A 16,219-nucleotide genomic window follows, 5' to 3' on the forward strand; every position below is an offset into this window, starting at 1 on the left:
AAGTCCTACTACACAGTTGTGCGATGGGTTTTCTAGCCTCCTTCAAAGGGACTACTATAATATTCCTGGAACATGTATGGCCAGACATTCATCAGTCTCTAGCATCGATTTAAACTTCAAGGATCAGTACCAGTCAGGGTATCAACATGAACCAAATGTAAACACCCGGGCTGGACAAATAGTGGATGACAGAACATTCTGTGATGACGTGATGAAAAAGATTCGACGAAGTACAGTGAAAGCGAACATGATGTATGTAATGTACCACTCACGTTGTAACCTCGATTTTTGAGTCACCGAGTATGCTAGATCTAACCAAGAAATGTCAGGTGCATCATATCGTGTGAACCTAACGGAAAGCCTGTGATTGTGGGAGCTACCAAGCACTTTGGTTTCTATATGCACATGTAATTGCTGCATGTGGAAACATACGGATTGAGTACGTGCCTTACATCAATGACGTCAACCGATTACAATGCATTCGAAATATGTGGAGTTTTGAATTAACACTCCTCCTAGATGAGAGTATTTGGCTGCCTTGTACAGTGTGCCGTTCGAGCTGGTGCCAAACAAGGACCTACGTCGCGTTCCGAAAGGTCGCCTGAATTTCACCCAAATAAAGAACAATATAAATATTCGAGAGAGGCATGATCAATAGAAATTATGTAGGTATTGTAGAAATCTAGGGCAAACGAAGCCTACTTGTTCGCTATACAGGGAAACATTGGGGCCCTAGCATCGATAACATTGCTTTCAACTAAATTTTATATGGTCCTAAGTGTTTGTTGTATTTAGTATAACTATAAAGGTCGATGTTCCGTATTACGATTGGTTTTAAGGACATGCAATTTATTTAGTTGTCGATAACAAGATAAATCTAAAAAATTTCATATTCAAAATAATATGTCGATAATAAAATCTGAAATTTGTTATTTATCAATGAAACATAGATAGTAATAATGATAAATGGTTTGTTTGAATGAATAACATCAATTTTTTTATTTATGACATTTTTATATTTACATTAAAAAAATTAAAAGAAAAAATACAATCTATGGTGTCATCGGGGAAAATGTGAGCCACAAGGCAGTAGATGGTGACCGCGTGGAGAATTTTTGCATACAACTAGCTGTGCCGCCGGAGGTGCATTCGGAGGTGTATCCGTAGGTACCGGCATATAGACTTCTTTCTTGTCGTCTTCATCGCCTGAGTATGTAACTAGTACGGCCCCCTAGGTAATGCTATCTTCGGTATCGATACTGTCATCATCTTCCTCTATGGTCGATTGTTGTGTTGTTATCAAATTCCATCGTATATCTAACACTCCCTCATCTACTGGTTGTAACAATGAGCCATCCCCGTAAAATAGTGATGCACGCAGTGTTTGGGTCACTATAGGCTTGAAACCATAAAGTGCTCCAAATTTCGGGTATGTCAAAAGGGTACCGAGCATCGCCATCGCTATCGACTACTGTATGTGCATTTGCATTAGTGATGGTGGGCACGTCGACGACTGTCCCGACACAGGGTTTGGCATTGACATCTGTGTAGGGGTGTAGTATGCGGGGGGCGTCAGTGGAGTGAAATATGTACCTGTGGAAACAAAAAAAATAGCCACGTGTGGCGGTGGTTTGTAGTGCAATGGTAGTTAAGAATAAAACATAGGGTTAGTTAATTGAATGATAATACCTGGAAGGAAGTAGCCTGGATATTGCGTAGCCATACGTGACGCATCTTCTGTCAGAGCGGATGATAAACCTGCCGTGCGATCGCGTCCCCTCCTAATATACTATGGCGAGCGATATGATCTCTTCGCCTGAATTTGTTAACTCATCTCCTTCGATGATAGCAAATACGGTTTACCGATGGCTCTGAACCATGTCAAGTAATCATCAACTGTCGTTGTGTCCGCTGAGAAAATTTGTTAGCGAACGGTTATAGATTCTATCCCACGCCTCAATATGCTCCCTATGCCGAACTGACCAGTTGATGTTGTCTTACCCTCGTATGCCCACCTTGTGCAGTTCCTTTGTGTTTTACAATGGCGGTGAAATTCATTGCCCCCACCCAAACTGCTTCAACACCCGGCCTGTTTCGTGTATTTTCATCATTGCATACATTATCAATGGCACATTCGCGTCCCACATCTGCTAATTTCCCAACACTTCCAATGGAATGCAAGATATGACATCGATGTCGACGTACGACATCTATTCAAACTGATAAGAAAAATTGTAAATATCGTTATTTATGAATTTTTTTACAAATCATTATGTAATTAATATAGGTTCGAAAGAATAGGTAACTGTAATGACCCAAAATCTACGGGCACCGGAAAAGTGAGTTATAGGGCCTCCGTCTTAGTGAAATAAGTTCGAAAATAATTATTAAAAATATTTATGAGCCTAGTGGTGTGTCTAATTAGGATTTAATTAGGTGAAATTAGCTTAATTTAGAATAATTAGCAAAAAGAACTAAATTGAAAAAGGGTAAAAGTTTAATTCTAAAGTAATAGAAAATAAAAGGATCAAAATGGCAATTAAGCCATTTACATAAATTAATGACAAATGGAAGAAAAATCAAGATTTTTCTTGAATGTATGTATTATATATATTAAAATTATTATTATTATGGTTTTATAATTATTATGATTATTTAATGAATATTTTATTTTAAATAAATTAAATAGTTGATAAATATATGGTAATAAAATATACATGTGTAAAAATTATATTGGTACATTTGTAATTTAAATACTAAATTACTTATAATTTAAGTAAAAGATATTTGTTAATTAAATAATTAAAATTTTAAATTATGAGATTTTTGTTTGAGAAACAAATTAAATAATGACAAATGTAATAAAATTATTGGTACAAATGTAGAATTAAATATGTGTACAATTGTAAAATATGTAAATGATGTTAAAATAGATATTTAAAATAAATATATTATAATATATGCTAATTAAATAAGTAAAGCAAATAAATATAAAAGAGAAATAAAGAAACAAAAGGAATAGAAACAGAATTGAAAACGGGAAGCAGAGGAGAAAAAGAAAAAGAAAAAGGGAAAGAAAAATAAAAAAGAAAACTAAGGATTTGAAGCTTGGAGTTAATTTGGTAAGTCAATTAAGTCCCTTTTAGTTAATCTTGATGTTTTAGAAGCTTTGAAACAAGATTTTGATGAAATTAAGTTGATAGTTCAAGAGTTCATATGTTTCCAAATATGGTTCATGTTGGACAAATTATGGAATTAGGGATTTAATTGAATGAATTCTAAGTTAGAATTGATTAAGGGGTTAAATTGTAAACTAGGCTATAAGTTTTATGTTGTAGGGACTAAATTGAAGAAATTTTGAAATTAGGGAAATATGCAGAAAATTTTATAGTTAAATATAAGTTTAGACAAAATTTGAATAGAAAAAGAGAGTGAATTGGATTAAGAAAATAATTAAGTTTAGTTAGGATTAAATTGGGAATAAGGTAGGAATTGTTTAGAAATTTAATTATTTATTATAATTAATGCTGTAAATAATAATGTAAATTACTATTATTTTCGTAGCCAACAAAGAACCTGAAGCATCAACATCAAAAGGAAAGGAGAAAGTCATCAAGGACTAAAACGGGAGAATTACGGTGTGTATTACTATAATTCGAATTTTAATTATTATTGATTGCTGAATTTTTAATTGTTATGTATGGTAAGTAAGACTTGAGGTAAGTATGTGAAATTGATATGAATATTGAGTGAAAATGAAAGTGATGCAAATTGAATAGAATAAGTGAATTATGGAATATGTGATTATGTGAAAAGTGTATTGATTGAAAAATGAATGGTGATTTGAATTGTGAATTGAAAGTGATATAGAATTGAGAAAGTGAATTGAATACCCTATTAACTAGTCGGGCTGAGTCGGATATAGTTGGCATGCCATAGGATTAGAAGTGTTCAGGGATGCTTCGACCTCGAGTCGATGAGACACTGGGTGTCACTAAATTTCTTCGGATAGATTCGATGAAGTACTGGGTACCAACTTTACTTTGGCTAGGCCGATGAGACACTGGGTGTCAACTATTACTTCGAACTATCCGGTGAGGCACTGGGTGCCATATTGGTGTGTTTGGTTGGATCGTGTATCCGCCAAAGTCCGAGTTACGTTAATAAGGTGAAAAATTGAAATGTGAATTTAAGGCATTGAAATAAAAAAAAAAAAGAAATTGAATTATGAATAGAAATTGGAATTGTGATAGAAAGAGAAAAGTATGAGCTAAATGTTCATAAGTGGTTTAAATTCAAGTTTGTGAAAAATACATTGATTGACGAATAATTAAATTGAATTGTTATTATGAAATGATGAAAATAAAAATAAAAATAAAGTATGAATTAGTATTTAAGAAATTAATTGTTATGTATTTTAATATTTATATTTTTATTATTGATGATATATTTTGAATTATGGTAATACCACTGAGTATATCCATACTCAGCGTACGGTCGTTTCCGTACGCAGGTTAGTAGAAGTCAAGTGTCCCTCAAGATCCGAATAATCCCGACTCAACACAAATTTGGTGATGTATATTTTTCTTTTGGGTAAAGGTGGCATGTACATAGGTGTTGTTTAGTCACTTGAATATATATATTACTTTGGGTAGTGAAGGATGAATTATAAGATTTAGATGGTTAAATGAATGAAGTTTTTAATCAATTTAGAATGATGCTATGATAGTTATTAAGTTAAAAATTATGTTAATGATATAAATATTAGTTATATGAATGTGAAACATTGGTGTTGGTTGTTTTGGTTTGAATTTGCAGGGGGTTTTAGGTAAAAATAAGCAGAAATGCTGCCGAAATTTTTTATAAAAAAAAAATTCCCGAAATACTCGAACAAGTCCCGTTCTAATTTTAATACGTGTTTGAACTTCGAGAGTCCAATATAGGGACTTAATTATTATATTATACTATGAAAGTTATATTAATTGTAAATTATTCGTAAGTTGTCTAATATGTCCGGTAATGCCTCATAACCTCGTTCCGGCTACGGTTTGGGGTTAGGGGGTGTTATAGTAACTAACCTCGGTTTCTGACTATTGATCTAAAAATAGCCTAATATCTTTTAAAACCTCGAGTAGTCCCACATAGCTCAGCCCATGGTTCCACCAGTACAAGCAATATGTTAGTTAAAACGTATAATAATAAAAATTATTGTACAAACTATGTATTTGTTAATAAATGACGTTTACCTCATCACCAACGGAAACATATATAGGTCAGTTACCTTGAGATGTAGAAACAGTAGTCGCCACTATGCCCACGACTGCAGTAGGAGCAGACAACCATTGATTGATGCCGACTTTAGTTACGTGGCCCAACACATCTCTCAGTATAACGTAGACAATATGACAGATCCCCAACTTAGTTTCTCACAGTCATTAAAGTCTACTAATAGTAGCCACCTTACGTGCACCAAATTTCAAGATTTTTTGGGCATTAAAATGCCTCTAATTAACCTCATTATGTATGCTCGAGCGTATTATTGTATGACCTCATTCGTTCAGTCTTCAGGGAGCTCGTCAAAATTATCTTTCAACCAGTTTATCGATATTTGACCACCTTCAAACTTGTCTGGGACTTTTCCCAACAATAAATGATAGAGGGTCACTTTGTCCGGAACGATCCCAGATCCTGTGATGACTGGCCCATCCACTGGTAGACTGAGTTGTAGCGCTACATCTTCGAGTGTGATTGTACACTCGTCATATGAAAGGTGGAAAATGTGTGTTTCGAGCCACCATATTTCCATCAATGCGCTGATTAGTTACAAATCAAGTTTGTAGCCCTCAGACATGTGAGACACATGTAAGAATCCTGCCACTTGCAAGTGACCACGAATTTTAAGAATCGTAGGCTTTCCTATATTATGGATGAAGCCCTCCTGAACACGATCTATAACACCCCAACCCGTATCCCTCGCCAGAACCGAGTTACAGAGTATTTCCGAAGTTTACAAATCAAACAAACAGGAATTTCAACGCTTCATAAAACATAACATTCATGTCAAAAACCAATTAAACTCATACATACTGTCCCTTATTTGAGCCCTCGAGGCCCAAAATATGCATTAGAAAAAAGTAGGAACTAATCTAGAAACTCAGAAAATTTTTCGAAAAATATTAATATTTTTCAAACCTGCAGGGTTCACACGGCCGTGTGGGCATTTGAAATAGAGACACACGACCATGTCCCAGCTCGTATCCATGCCCGTGTAACTCTCTTACTTGGGTCACACGGCCAATCCACACGCCAGTGTGCCAGGCCGTGTACCCATTCAAAAGAGCCTCGTATGCCCATGTGCTAGTCGTGTGTCTCACATGACAGAGTCATAAGGCCCTGTGTCTGGCCGTGTAAACTCAGAATGTACCTTAAACAACAAGTTTACCATTCCCTATAGGCTTGGACACTAAGTAATTCAAAAAACCATTCGTTTAACCAATTCAAAACACAATCAAACACATTCAAATCATGTCAAAACAATCATCTTAGGTGTCTAACCAATGTACCCTCATTGGTACCACATTTATATCATCAAAGTATTATTCAAGTCCAAATAAGCATACATAATTTAATCCATTTTGACTAGTTTATGAACACTTAAACATCAATTTAATATGCCATAATAAATCTTAAGAAACAAACACATATTTATATGTATAAAACCAACCAATATTAAACTTATAATCTCATTTACATTTAATCCACAAAATAACTATTATTTAGACACCCTAGGTACAAGCCGACAGAAAAGGTAAACATCACCACATTTGAGTTCGGGATCGTTGTTGGATGCTGAATTGGCAATCAAAAGTTAAGTACCTAACCTGCGTACGGAAAGTAAAACCGTACGCTGAGTAAAACTCAGTGATATTTCTATAATCCGAATATTTAAAGACATAATAATAATATACACATATTAGTTATAAGCACAATTGACTAATTAAAACCACATTGATTAATACAATGACATTAGTTATTTAATACTCAATTCATAAATGCACCATTTCATACCTGACTCAATTCTCATCACTTGCTATATAATAGCTTTTCACAATTTGATCCACATATCATTTAATCAATAACATTATCTATTCCATATCCAATTTATGTATCTCAATTTCATGTTTCAATTCACTATCCCATTTTCAGTTCACATACAATATCATCCAATATCAATCATAGTACTGTTTTATTTAATTACCCCTATTAAGATGACTCGGACTCAGACGGATACACAGATCCAACCAACACACCAGTTTGGTACCCAGTGCCTCATCGAATAAATCCGAAGTAATAACTGCACCTAGCGTTATATAAATTTGACACCCAGTGTCTCATCGGTTAAACCAAAATAAATTGGCACCCAGTGCCTCATCGATTCGAATTTGAATAAATCCCTAAACTCTTCCAATCTATGGCATGTCATCTATATTCGACTCAACCCGATATAATTAATAAGTTTAATTTCACTTTCCAAATGCAACCAATATTCAATTATCATATTTGCACACATATATTCATTTCAATTAAAATAATCAATATATTCATAATATATATATCAATTCAATCCATTCAATCAACTTCTAATTCAATTCAATGTCAAAATGTCAACTACTCACCTCAATACTTACCGTATGCATTAAATAAAAAAATACAACAATTAATAACTAGTTTCGGATTATAAAAATACAAACCAGGAATTTCGAGCTATTCCACGTCAACTTTATCTTTCCCATTTTTAGTTGAGGATTTTGGTACGACGTTAGCTATGGAATTAAAACAATTAAAATTCATCAATACAACACAGTTCAATTTCATATTGAATATTTCAATTTTTATTCAATATTTGCCTAAATCTCAATTTAGTCCCTAAATCGAAACTAAATTTTTTATTCTTCACATTTAATTCTTTATTTTCATGCAATTTCCACTTTAAACTAAATTTAGATCCCTATTTTTACTTAAATTCCTAAATTTTAAATATTTTACAATTTAGTTCCTATTACTCAAAATTTACAATTTATTCTACAATTCACTCCTTTTTCATTTCTAACTTTTAAATCTATCAATTTAATCCCTAATACTAAAATTATTCAACATTTAAAACTCAATAATTGCTAAAATTTCGACATAGGGTGGGTAGTACTAAACACTGGGATTCCAAAAACATAAACATTACAAGAAAAAGGGACTAAATTGAATAACAAATTGAGCTTGGAAACTTTTGAAACCCCTAAACCTTGCGTCTGTTTCTTTATTCTTTTCTTTCTTTCTTTCTTTCTTTCTTTTTTCTCAATTTTGATTTTGCTTTTATCTTTCTTTATTTCATTTACTTATTTGTTTTATTATATTTACTTTATTATTATGTTATATATATTTTAACTTTAATTTATTAATAATATATATAATAATTTTACATCTTATGCCGCGTCACTAAATAAAAAATGGCATAATTTTTCTTTAGTCCCTTTAATTTTTCTTTAATCTATAATTCAACTTTCACCCTATATGCAATTTAGGTCTTATACCTAATTATTCTTAATTCATGCAAATTTACTTAACCAAAACCTAATTAACTACACCACTAACTTCGTAAATATTTATTATTTACGAGTCCGATTTACGGGAACGGAGTCTCGAGAATTCATTTTCCGACACCCCTGACTATCGAGTCGATACACAATCATCTGCCTATTTACACCAAAAAAAATATAATTATAATAAAAAATTAAATTTAACATTATTGAAATTAACGAAATTTAAATTTTGGCCTTACCATTATTAATTGGGTGGCAGAAATATGCTTGTCGTCGAAACAGATTAAGAAGGCGGCCATTTGTGATAAATCAATTTAAAAGAATAAAAATGATATAATTTAAAAAATAATATTTTTAAATAAAAATATAAAAAATTATTAAAAACGAGAGAGTTGAGAGACTTGAGAGGGTTTGAGAGAATTGAAAGAGTTGAGAGAAGGATGTGAATAAAAAAAATGAAACTTGAGGGGTATTTATAGGGTAAAAAAAGTTACCGTTTTTAGGGTTTTAATGTTTTTACCGTTAGCGGCAACTTTCAAAAAGTCGTTAGGATTTCGCGCGTTCCAATAAAATCGGCCTATATACTTAATTAAATTTAAAATCGATGTAAAATCTAAATTTAAAAAAAAAAAGCCTATAGTCGTTATTTTGCCCAAATTATATTTTGTATTAGTAAAATCAATATTAAATAAATTAGCTTATATTTTCAAATTGATTTTAGTGTTTTGGCTTTTTAGGTGAAATTATAAAATTCCACTCTTCTTTCATAACGAGGTTAAACAATTCACATTAAAATACAAAATTAAATATATATTTTCTAATATTTATATTAGATATACTTTTTTTAAAATTTATAGTATATAGTTTATTTTTGGCTTAAGGGTATATAAACTCCTGAACTTAATGAAAAAATTAATTAAGCTCATTTGCAAAAACACATTCAGTTAAGTCTTTAAATTCTCAAATTGCATCAATTAAATATTTTGACCAACATTTTCCATCTTTGATTGTTGCAATGTTGATGTGGCACTCTACATCAGCAAAAATTTTAAAAAAATTTAAAAAGAAAATTATTTAAATTCTTTTACTAGTATGAACTTGGACAAATAGTTACCTAGAGATTTATTTCAAATTTAATTTTTATAAAATGATAAAAAAATATTTTTAAAACTTATAAATGTGTAGAGCATTATTAAAATTTATAAAAAATATTAATAAAATTTTAAAATTAAAAATAATAAAACTATTTAAAAGTTATGTCTAGAATGAATCTGAACAAGCATATGTCCAGAATCATTCAAAACAATTTTACTTATCATTTTTTTAGTTTTTCTCTAGTCATGTTGTGGCCCGTGCGTGTATATATATAAATGGTTTACCAAGTGTAGGACCAAATTTATGCCCGGGACCAATAAGCAGAGCCCAGAACACCAACTATCCAATTAGCACCCACTAAACTGACCACTAACTCCTAAACTACCCCACTAACTCCATCACCCCACTAAGCCACCTCACTAACTCCATCACCCTACTAAGTTACCCCACTAACTCTATTACCCTACTTGCAACCATGGAAGGAGGCAATCAGTTGTAAAATTTGGCTATAAAAGCCATTCAAAACTATTGTAAAGAGGGGTTGGTTTTTGGAGATTAATCAAAGATCAAAGCAAAAGAGGTTTTTTTTTGTCTATTCTCGTTTTAAGTTCTTTGTTTGTCTATTTTTTCATTTCAATTTTATTTTATTTTTTTATACGAAAGTAAAAATAAAGGGAAGAAGCTTACCCAATTTAAAATTATCGAAAAAGGGTTTTTTTGAGGTTCGGCTGCCATGTACGATGGCGCCGATAGTGGCTCATGGGGGTCTGGTGACCGGAGCAAGGTTAGACTGATGGCCGGATTTAGATGGGAGGGGAAGAGTATTATTATTATTATTATTATTATTATTATTATTATTATTATTATTATTATTATTATTATTATTATTTTATTTTATTACTTTTACTATTATTTTATATATATTTATTACCATTATTTATTTATTATTATTAGTAACATATTGTTATTTTTATTATTATTATTTTTATTATTATAATGGCACTATATTAACTAGTTTTGTACTATTATTACATTCATCACTTCATTATTACTACTGTTCTTAATTTTCTTTATGCTTGCTATATTTTAGGTATTAATATATGTTATTAGGGTTATTATATTGCTATTTTCATATTTCATGTTATCATTTTTTTTAAGTTTCAGCCGCCCAAATTCATTTTATTCAAAGATTTATCCTCGATTGTTTTCAAAATAAAGGCGATGTTCGATATTTAGGATCCGCGGGAGGATTGTGCCCTAACTTACTAGGTTCCAATTTTCCTCGTTGAATCTAAATAACCGAGTACCCTTCTCAAATTTAATTGTATGAGGTTCGAATAAAAAACCTATTCTTAAAAATTCGGGATGTTACACCCTAACTCACTGGGTGTGGCGTTGCGTTATATTGAGGATAATGATTTCCAAAATCAAGGCAATATTCAGTATTTGGGAGTTCTGAGAGATTGCGTTCTAACTTACTGAACATCAATTTTTCACAAGGCTCGAATGACCGAATACCCTTCTCTTGAACCTCCTTACATGAATTGTAAAATCGAAGACCAACTTAATTCTGAAGGTCTGAAATGTTGGACCCTAACTTACTGGGTATGGCATTCTTTCCTTCGAAATGAGTAGGTCTTTACATTTTATTCGAATAATCCCGATTTTCTTTCAAATAAAAGGATCGTACTCTAAAATCTTTTCAAATTTCGACATCAACACATCAACTAATCAAAAAGGTACCAATTTCTGGGCGTTACGAGGGTGCTAATCCTTCCTCGTACGTAACAGACTCCCGAGCCTATTTTCTCAAACTTAGCAGACCAAAAAGAATTATTGTTTTAATAGGCCTAGATGTTTTATTAAAACGATTGATTTTAAGGTGGCCCAATCTCACCTTGGAAAAGATTGGTGGCGACTCAATTTTTGTTTTTAAGTCGACTCCCGTTTTTCAAATTTAAAATGGTTTCGACACCAAGGAAAGGGTATCGCTAGATCTATTGGGAATCATTCTCAGAGAACCTCATTAGAAGAGTGTTCACAAATTTGAATTCCAAATTTTGATTGGTGTTCTTCGTTAGATTAATTTGATGATGGTGAGTTAAAATGCAAAAATTAACAGTTTAATTAAGATGATGTATTTCTGAATTACTTCTAAATCATTTTAATGTTATACTTACTTTCAATTTATTTTTCTCCTCTATTTGAACTTTTTTCAATAGTCTTCCTTGGTTTTATAAAATCTTATTCTTCAAACAAAGACACTTTTATTCTTATTTCTAAAAAGAAGATTATTTATCCAAATAATCATATAAAAGATCAATTCAACCCTTCACCTCTCTTGTAGTTTTCTCTTTCCTTTTTTTTATACATGTTAAGACTATCTTTTACATTTTCTTATATTGATATTGCAATATTCATTACCATCTCCGTTGGACTTAAAAGAGGTGGACCTTTTTTATTATCCTTGCAATCATCAACTTTTCTCCCCTTCTTTGTTCTCATAGTAACAGTTGTGGGAATTATTTCATTTTCTCAATTTTGAAAAATAACTACGTCAACTAGAAACCATAAATCGAAATGTAGCATCTTGACATGTTTTCTTGCTCCCAAATTATTAAAATTCATTAAACTTCAGTCATTAATCAAAATAATATGTTAATTGGTTTGCATATTGATTGATGGCTTCACTCTAAAACTTTATACATATATGTTGAGTGTTTTTGTGTGTCTTCCTTTCAAGTAAGTTAATTTTCCTATTTATATGATATGATTCTTGGATGTAACGTCTTACGTAGGCTTTTATGTATGCCAACACGTACTCTATTCTAAGATTAACACGTATTCTCTAAAGGTGAGTTCATTTGCATGATGATGCGAAGTCACTACGTGGAAACTCGTGATGCGAACTATGCAAGCAATCACTACTAAAATAGAGAGGATCAAGTCAATCCCAATCAAATAAACGAATAGCGGATGGATAATGACGAACACCATAATAATATGTTATTAAATCAAAATTATGAGAAATTATTTCTAATAGTTTTGTGTACCTACCATACCAATTTAGGCTTCCATATTGAGATCATTATTATCTATATTAAATTCTTTCATAATACTACTTAAATTAGCCTTAAAGATATTATCTATAGTGATAACATCATTATTATTGAATTGTGAAGACAATTTGTATTACAAAATCATGTTTTCGTCACCCGAATTTAAAATTTCTTATTTATCGAAACGAATCTTCTTTAAAAATTTATATATCTTAAATAAACAATTAAAGTGGCCAAAATTAATTCCCCAAACGGTCCACGTGAACTTCATAATTTCTCATTTAAAATTACGCAGTTTTCCCGCCTAGGTATTTAACCCTCATTAATTGAAAACTGTTACCCCATAATTATAAAAATGAAAGTCAGGCAAAGGCTTCGCCAAGCAATTGATTCGTTATACGCCGGTGGCCAAGCAACGGCTGAAGCCTACACGCCGCTCGTGCTCGAATGCGTTCGGGTCAACGATGTTGGTCAAGCCAAGAGATTGCAATCTCACATGGATCTTCACTATTTTATACCCAATGATACGTTTCTACATAACCGTCTTCTTCACATGTATGCCAGATTAGGGAAAATTTCAGATGCCCGAAACCTGTTCGATAGAATGCCCCAAAGAGATATTATCTCCTGGAACACAATTCTTTCTGTATATGCCAAATCAGGGTCTGTTGAGAATTTGAGAGCACTGTTCTATAAAATGCCTTTTCGTGATTCTGTTTCATATAATACTTTGATTGCGGGCTTGGCTGGAAGCGGGTTTTCCAGTCAGGCGCTTGAGGTTTTTTTGAGGATGAACAGAGAGGGATTTGAGCCAACAGAATATACTCATGTGAGTTTGTTGAATGCGTGTTCAAGGTTATTGGATTTAAGGAAAGGGAAACAGATTCATGGTAGAATATGCGTTGGTTTTTTGGGGAGGAATGTTTTTGTTTGGAATGCTTTGACTGATATGTATGCTAAGTGTGGCGAGATTGATAAAGCAAGGTGGCTATTTGATAGAACAGATAATAAAAATGTAGTTTCATGGAATTCATTGATTGCTGGTTATTTGAAAAACGGCCAACCTAAGAAATGTATTGATTTGTTTCAGGAGATGCAACTAGGTGGTTTCAAACCTGATGATGTCACAGTCTCGAATGTTCTTGGTGCTTATTTTCAAAGCGGATTGGTAGATGAAGCAATTGAGGTTTTTCACTTGATTAAGAACAAGGATAAAGTATCTTGGACAACAATGATTGTTGGTTATGTTCAGAATGGAAAGGAAGAAGATGCTCTGAATTTATTTGCCAAGATGTTAGCAGAAGGTGTCAAGCCAGACAGTTTTACGATCTCTAGTGTGATTAGTTCCTGTGCAAAATTAGCCTATTTGTGTAATGGTCAGGTTGTCCATGGAAAAGCCATTCTTTTGGGAGTTGATAATGATTTGCTTGTGTCTAGTGCTCTTGTTGATATGTATTGCAAATGTGGAATCACTAAGGATGCCTGGATTGTTTTCGATATGATGCCATCCAGAAATGTAGTTTCTTGGAATGCCATGATTAGGGGTTATGCACAGAATGGACAAGATTTGGAAGCATTGGCCCTTTATGAAAAATTGTTGCAACAAAAGTTGAAACCTGATAGTATTACGTTTGTGGCTGTTCTATCTTCTTGTAACCATGCAGGTTTAATTGAAGAAGGACGCATATATTTTGATTCTATCAGTAAACGGCATGCGTTAGTACCCACTTTGGATCACTATGCATGCATGATCAATCTCCTTGGCCGTTCAGGTTGCATGACTGAAGCAATCGATCTAGTTAACAATATGCCCCATGAGCCAAATTCCTTAATCTGGTCAACCCTTCTCTCTGTCTGTGCAATAAAGGGTGACACTGAAAATGGGGAGATGGCTGCTAAGCGTCTCTTTGAATTGGAACCCCTTAATGCAGGACCTTATATCATGCTTTCTAACATGTATGCCACCTGTGGAAGATGGGAAGATGTGGCATCTGTGAGATCTCTCATGAAAAGTAAGAATGTCAAGAAGTTCGCTGCTTACAGTTGGATTGAGATTGATAATGAAGTTCACAAGTTTGTCGCAGAAGATGCAACTCATCCCCAAACAGAAATCATATACGAAGAACTTGGCAGACTGATTAAGAAATTGCAGGAAGCTGGGTTTATGCCTGATACAAAGCTGGTTCTTCATAATGTGGAGGAGGAGGAAAAGTTTGCATCCATTTGTTACCATAGCGAGAAACTTGCTCTTGCATATGGATTGATTAAAAAGCCCCATGCAACAGCACCGATTAGGATTATGAAGAACATTCGTGTTTGTGGCGATTGCCATATGTTTATGAAGCTCGTGTCTAAAGTTATTGGGAGGCCAATCATCTTGAGAGATTCAAACAGATTCCATCATTTTGTTGGTGGGAGCTGCTCCTGTAAGGATTACTGGTAATAAGCAATCCAGGGAGATTAGTAAGTCACCTCAGCTTTGCAAGAAAAGTCCCATAATTTTTCTGGGACTATTTTAATCAGAAGTACACTTGCCAGTATTGCTAATGACTGATTTCCATGTTAATGGTTGTTAAGCATTATTTCCAGGGAACAGAATAGACTCGTTGTCTTACTCATTATATCTGGAAGATAGCAACAGCCAAAATTGAGAACAAGAACAAAAATGATGGCTCTAAGTGCTCCTACTTACTCAAATGCCTTCTAGTCTTTTGCATTTTCAGGCAAGGTAGACTAGCAAGGGAACATGCTGAGGATTGAACAAAGGATGCAGAGATCTTTCGGTGTATGGAAAATTTTAACAGATTCTGATCAAGTTATGATGGGCCTCTGAAAGTATTTTGGGATGCATTTTAGACAACTCCACATGAAAGCATGGACTGGATTTGCCTATTTTGGTAGAGCACTAGTGAACCAAGCCCCAACTACGAAGTCTCTGAAATCAGTTAACTTTAGGTACATTTTCGAGTCTTTGAAATATTTTTTCGGGCCTCTGAAAACTCACATTCGTAGGCAATGGGTAATTGCGCTACTAAAGTCTTGTATTGTTATTATCTTGACTGTTGAATAGCAATGGTTTTTCCAATTTGATGCCATACTAAGCAGAGCTTTTGTGTTGTTTAGTAAGTACTGAAATAGCTTTGGGCTCTTGGATCACAATAAATGTAGTTTTCTTAACTTTTCTCTTTGGATTGTGACTCCAAAGTTGCTTGGATTGGGTCAAGAATTCTCAAAATAATCAAATAACTCGCTTAAATTCCTTCACTTTCACGGGTCACTTTCTGATTATCACCGTCATCACCCCTCTTTTACCTGCTTAATTCCCACTTCCTGGGCAAAGCATAATTATAGCAATATCCGAAAATATTAGACCAAACATAACTCTCTACTAAAATTAGTCTATTTAAGATAATGTTTTAAAAGATTGAAATTCTACTATTAATCATTGTATTATGTGTAAGTTGTGGATTT

The 16,219-nt window shown here is 33.1% G+C and overlaps 1 protein-coding gene across 1 annotated transcript; it reads left to right on the forward strand.

Annotated features, from left to right (window-relative positions):
- The first annotated feature begins 12,848 nt into the window (after nt 1–12,848).
- LOC108485642 (pentatricopeptide repeat-containing protein At2g22070-like) lies at nt 12,849–15,925 on the forward strand. Its single transcript, XM_053029990.1, has one exon. It carries the CDS (start codon nt 13,104–13,106, stop codon nt 15,189–15,191), a length of 2,088 nt encoding a protein of 695 aa, XP_052885950.1. The 5' UTR covers nt 12,849–13,103; the 3' UTR covers nt 15,192–15,925.
- Nucleotides 15,926–16,219: the final 294 nt, after the last annotated feature.

This window comes from Gossypium arboreum, chromosome 6 (assembly GCF_025698485.1).
Source record: "Gossypium arboreum isolate Shixiya-1 chromosome 6, ASM2569848v2, whole genome shotgun sequence".
In the NCBI taxonomy this organism is placed as follows: Eukaryota; Viridiplantae; Streptophyta; class Magnoliopsida; order Malvales; family Malvaceae; genus Gossypium; species Gossypium arboreum.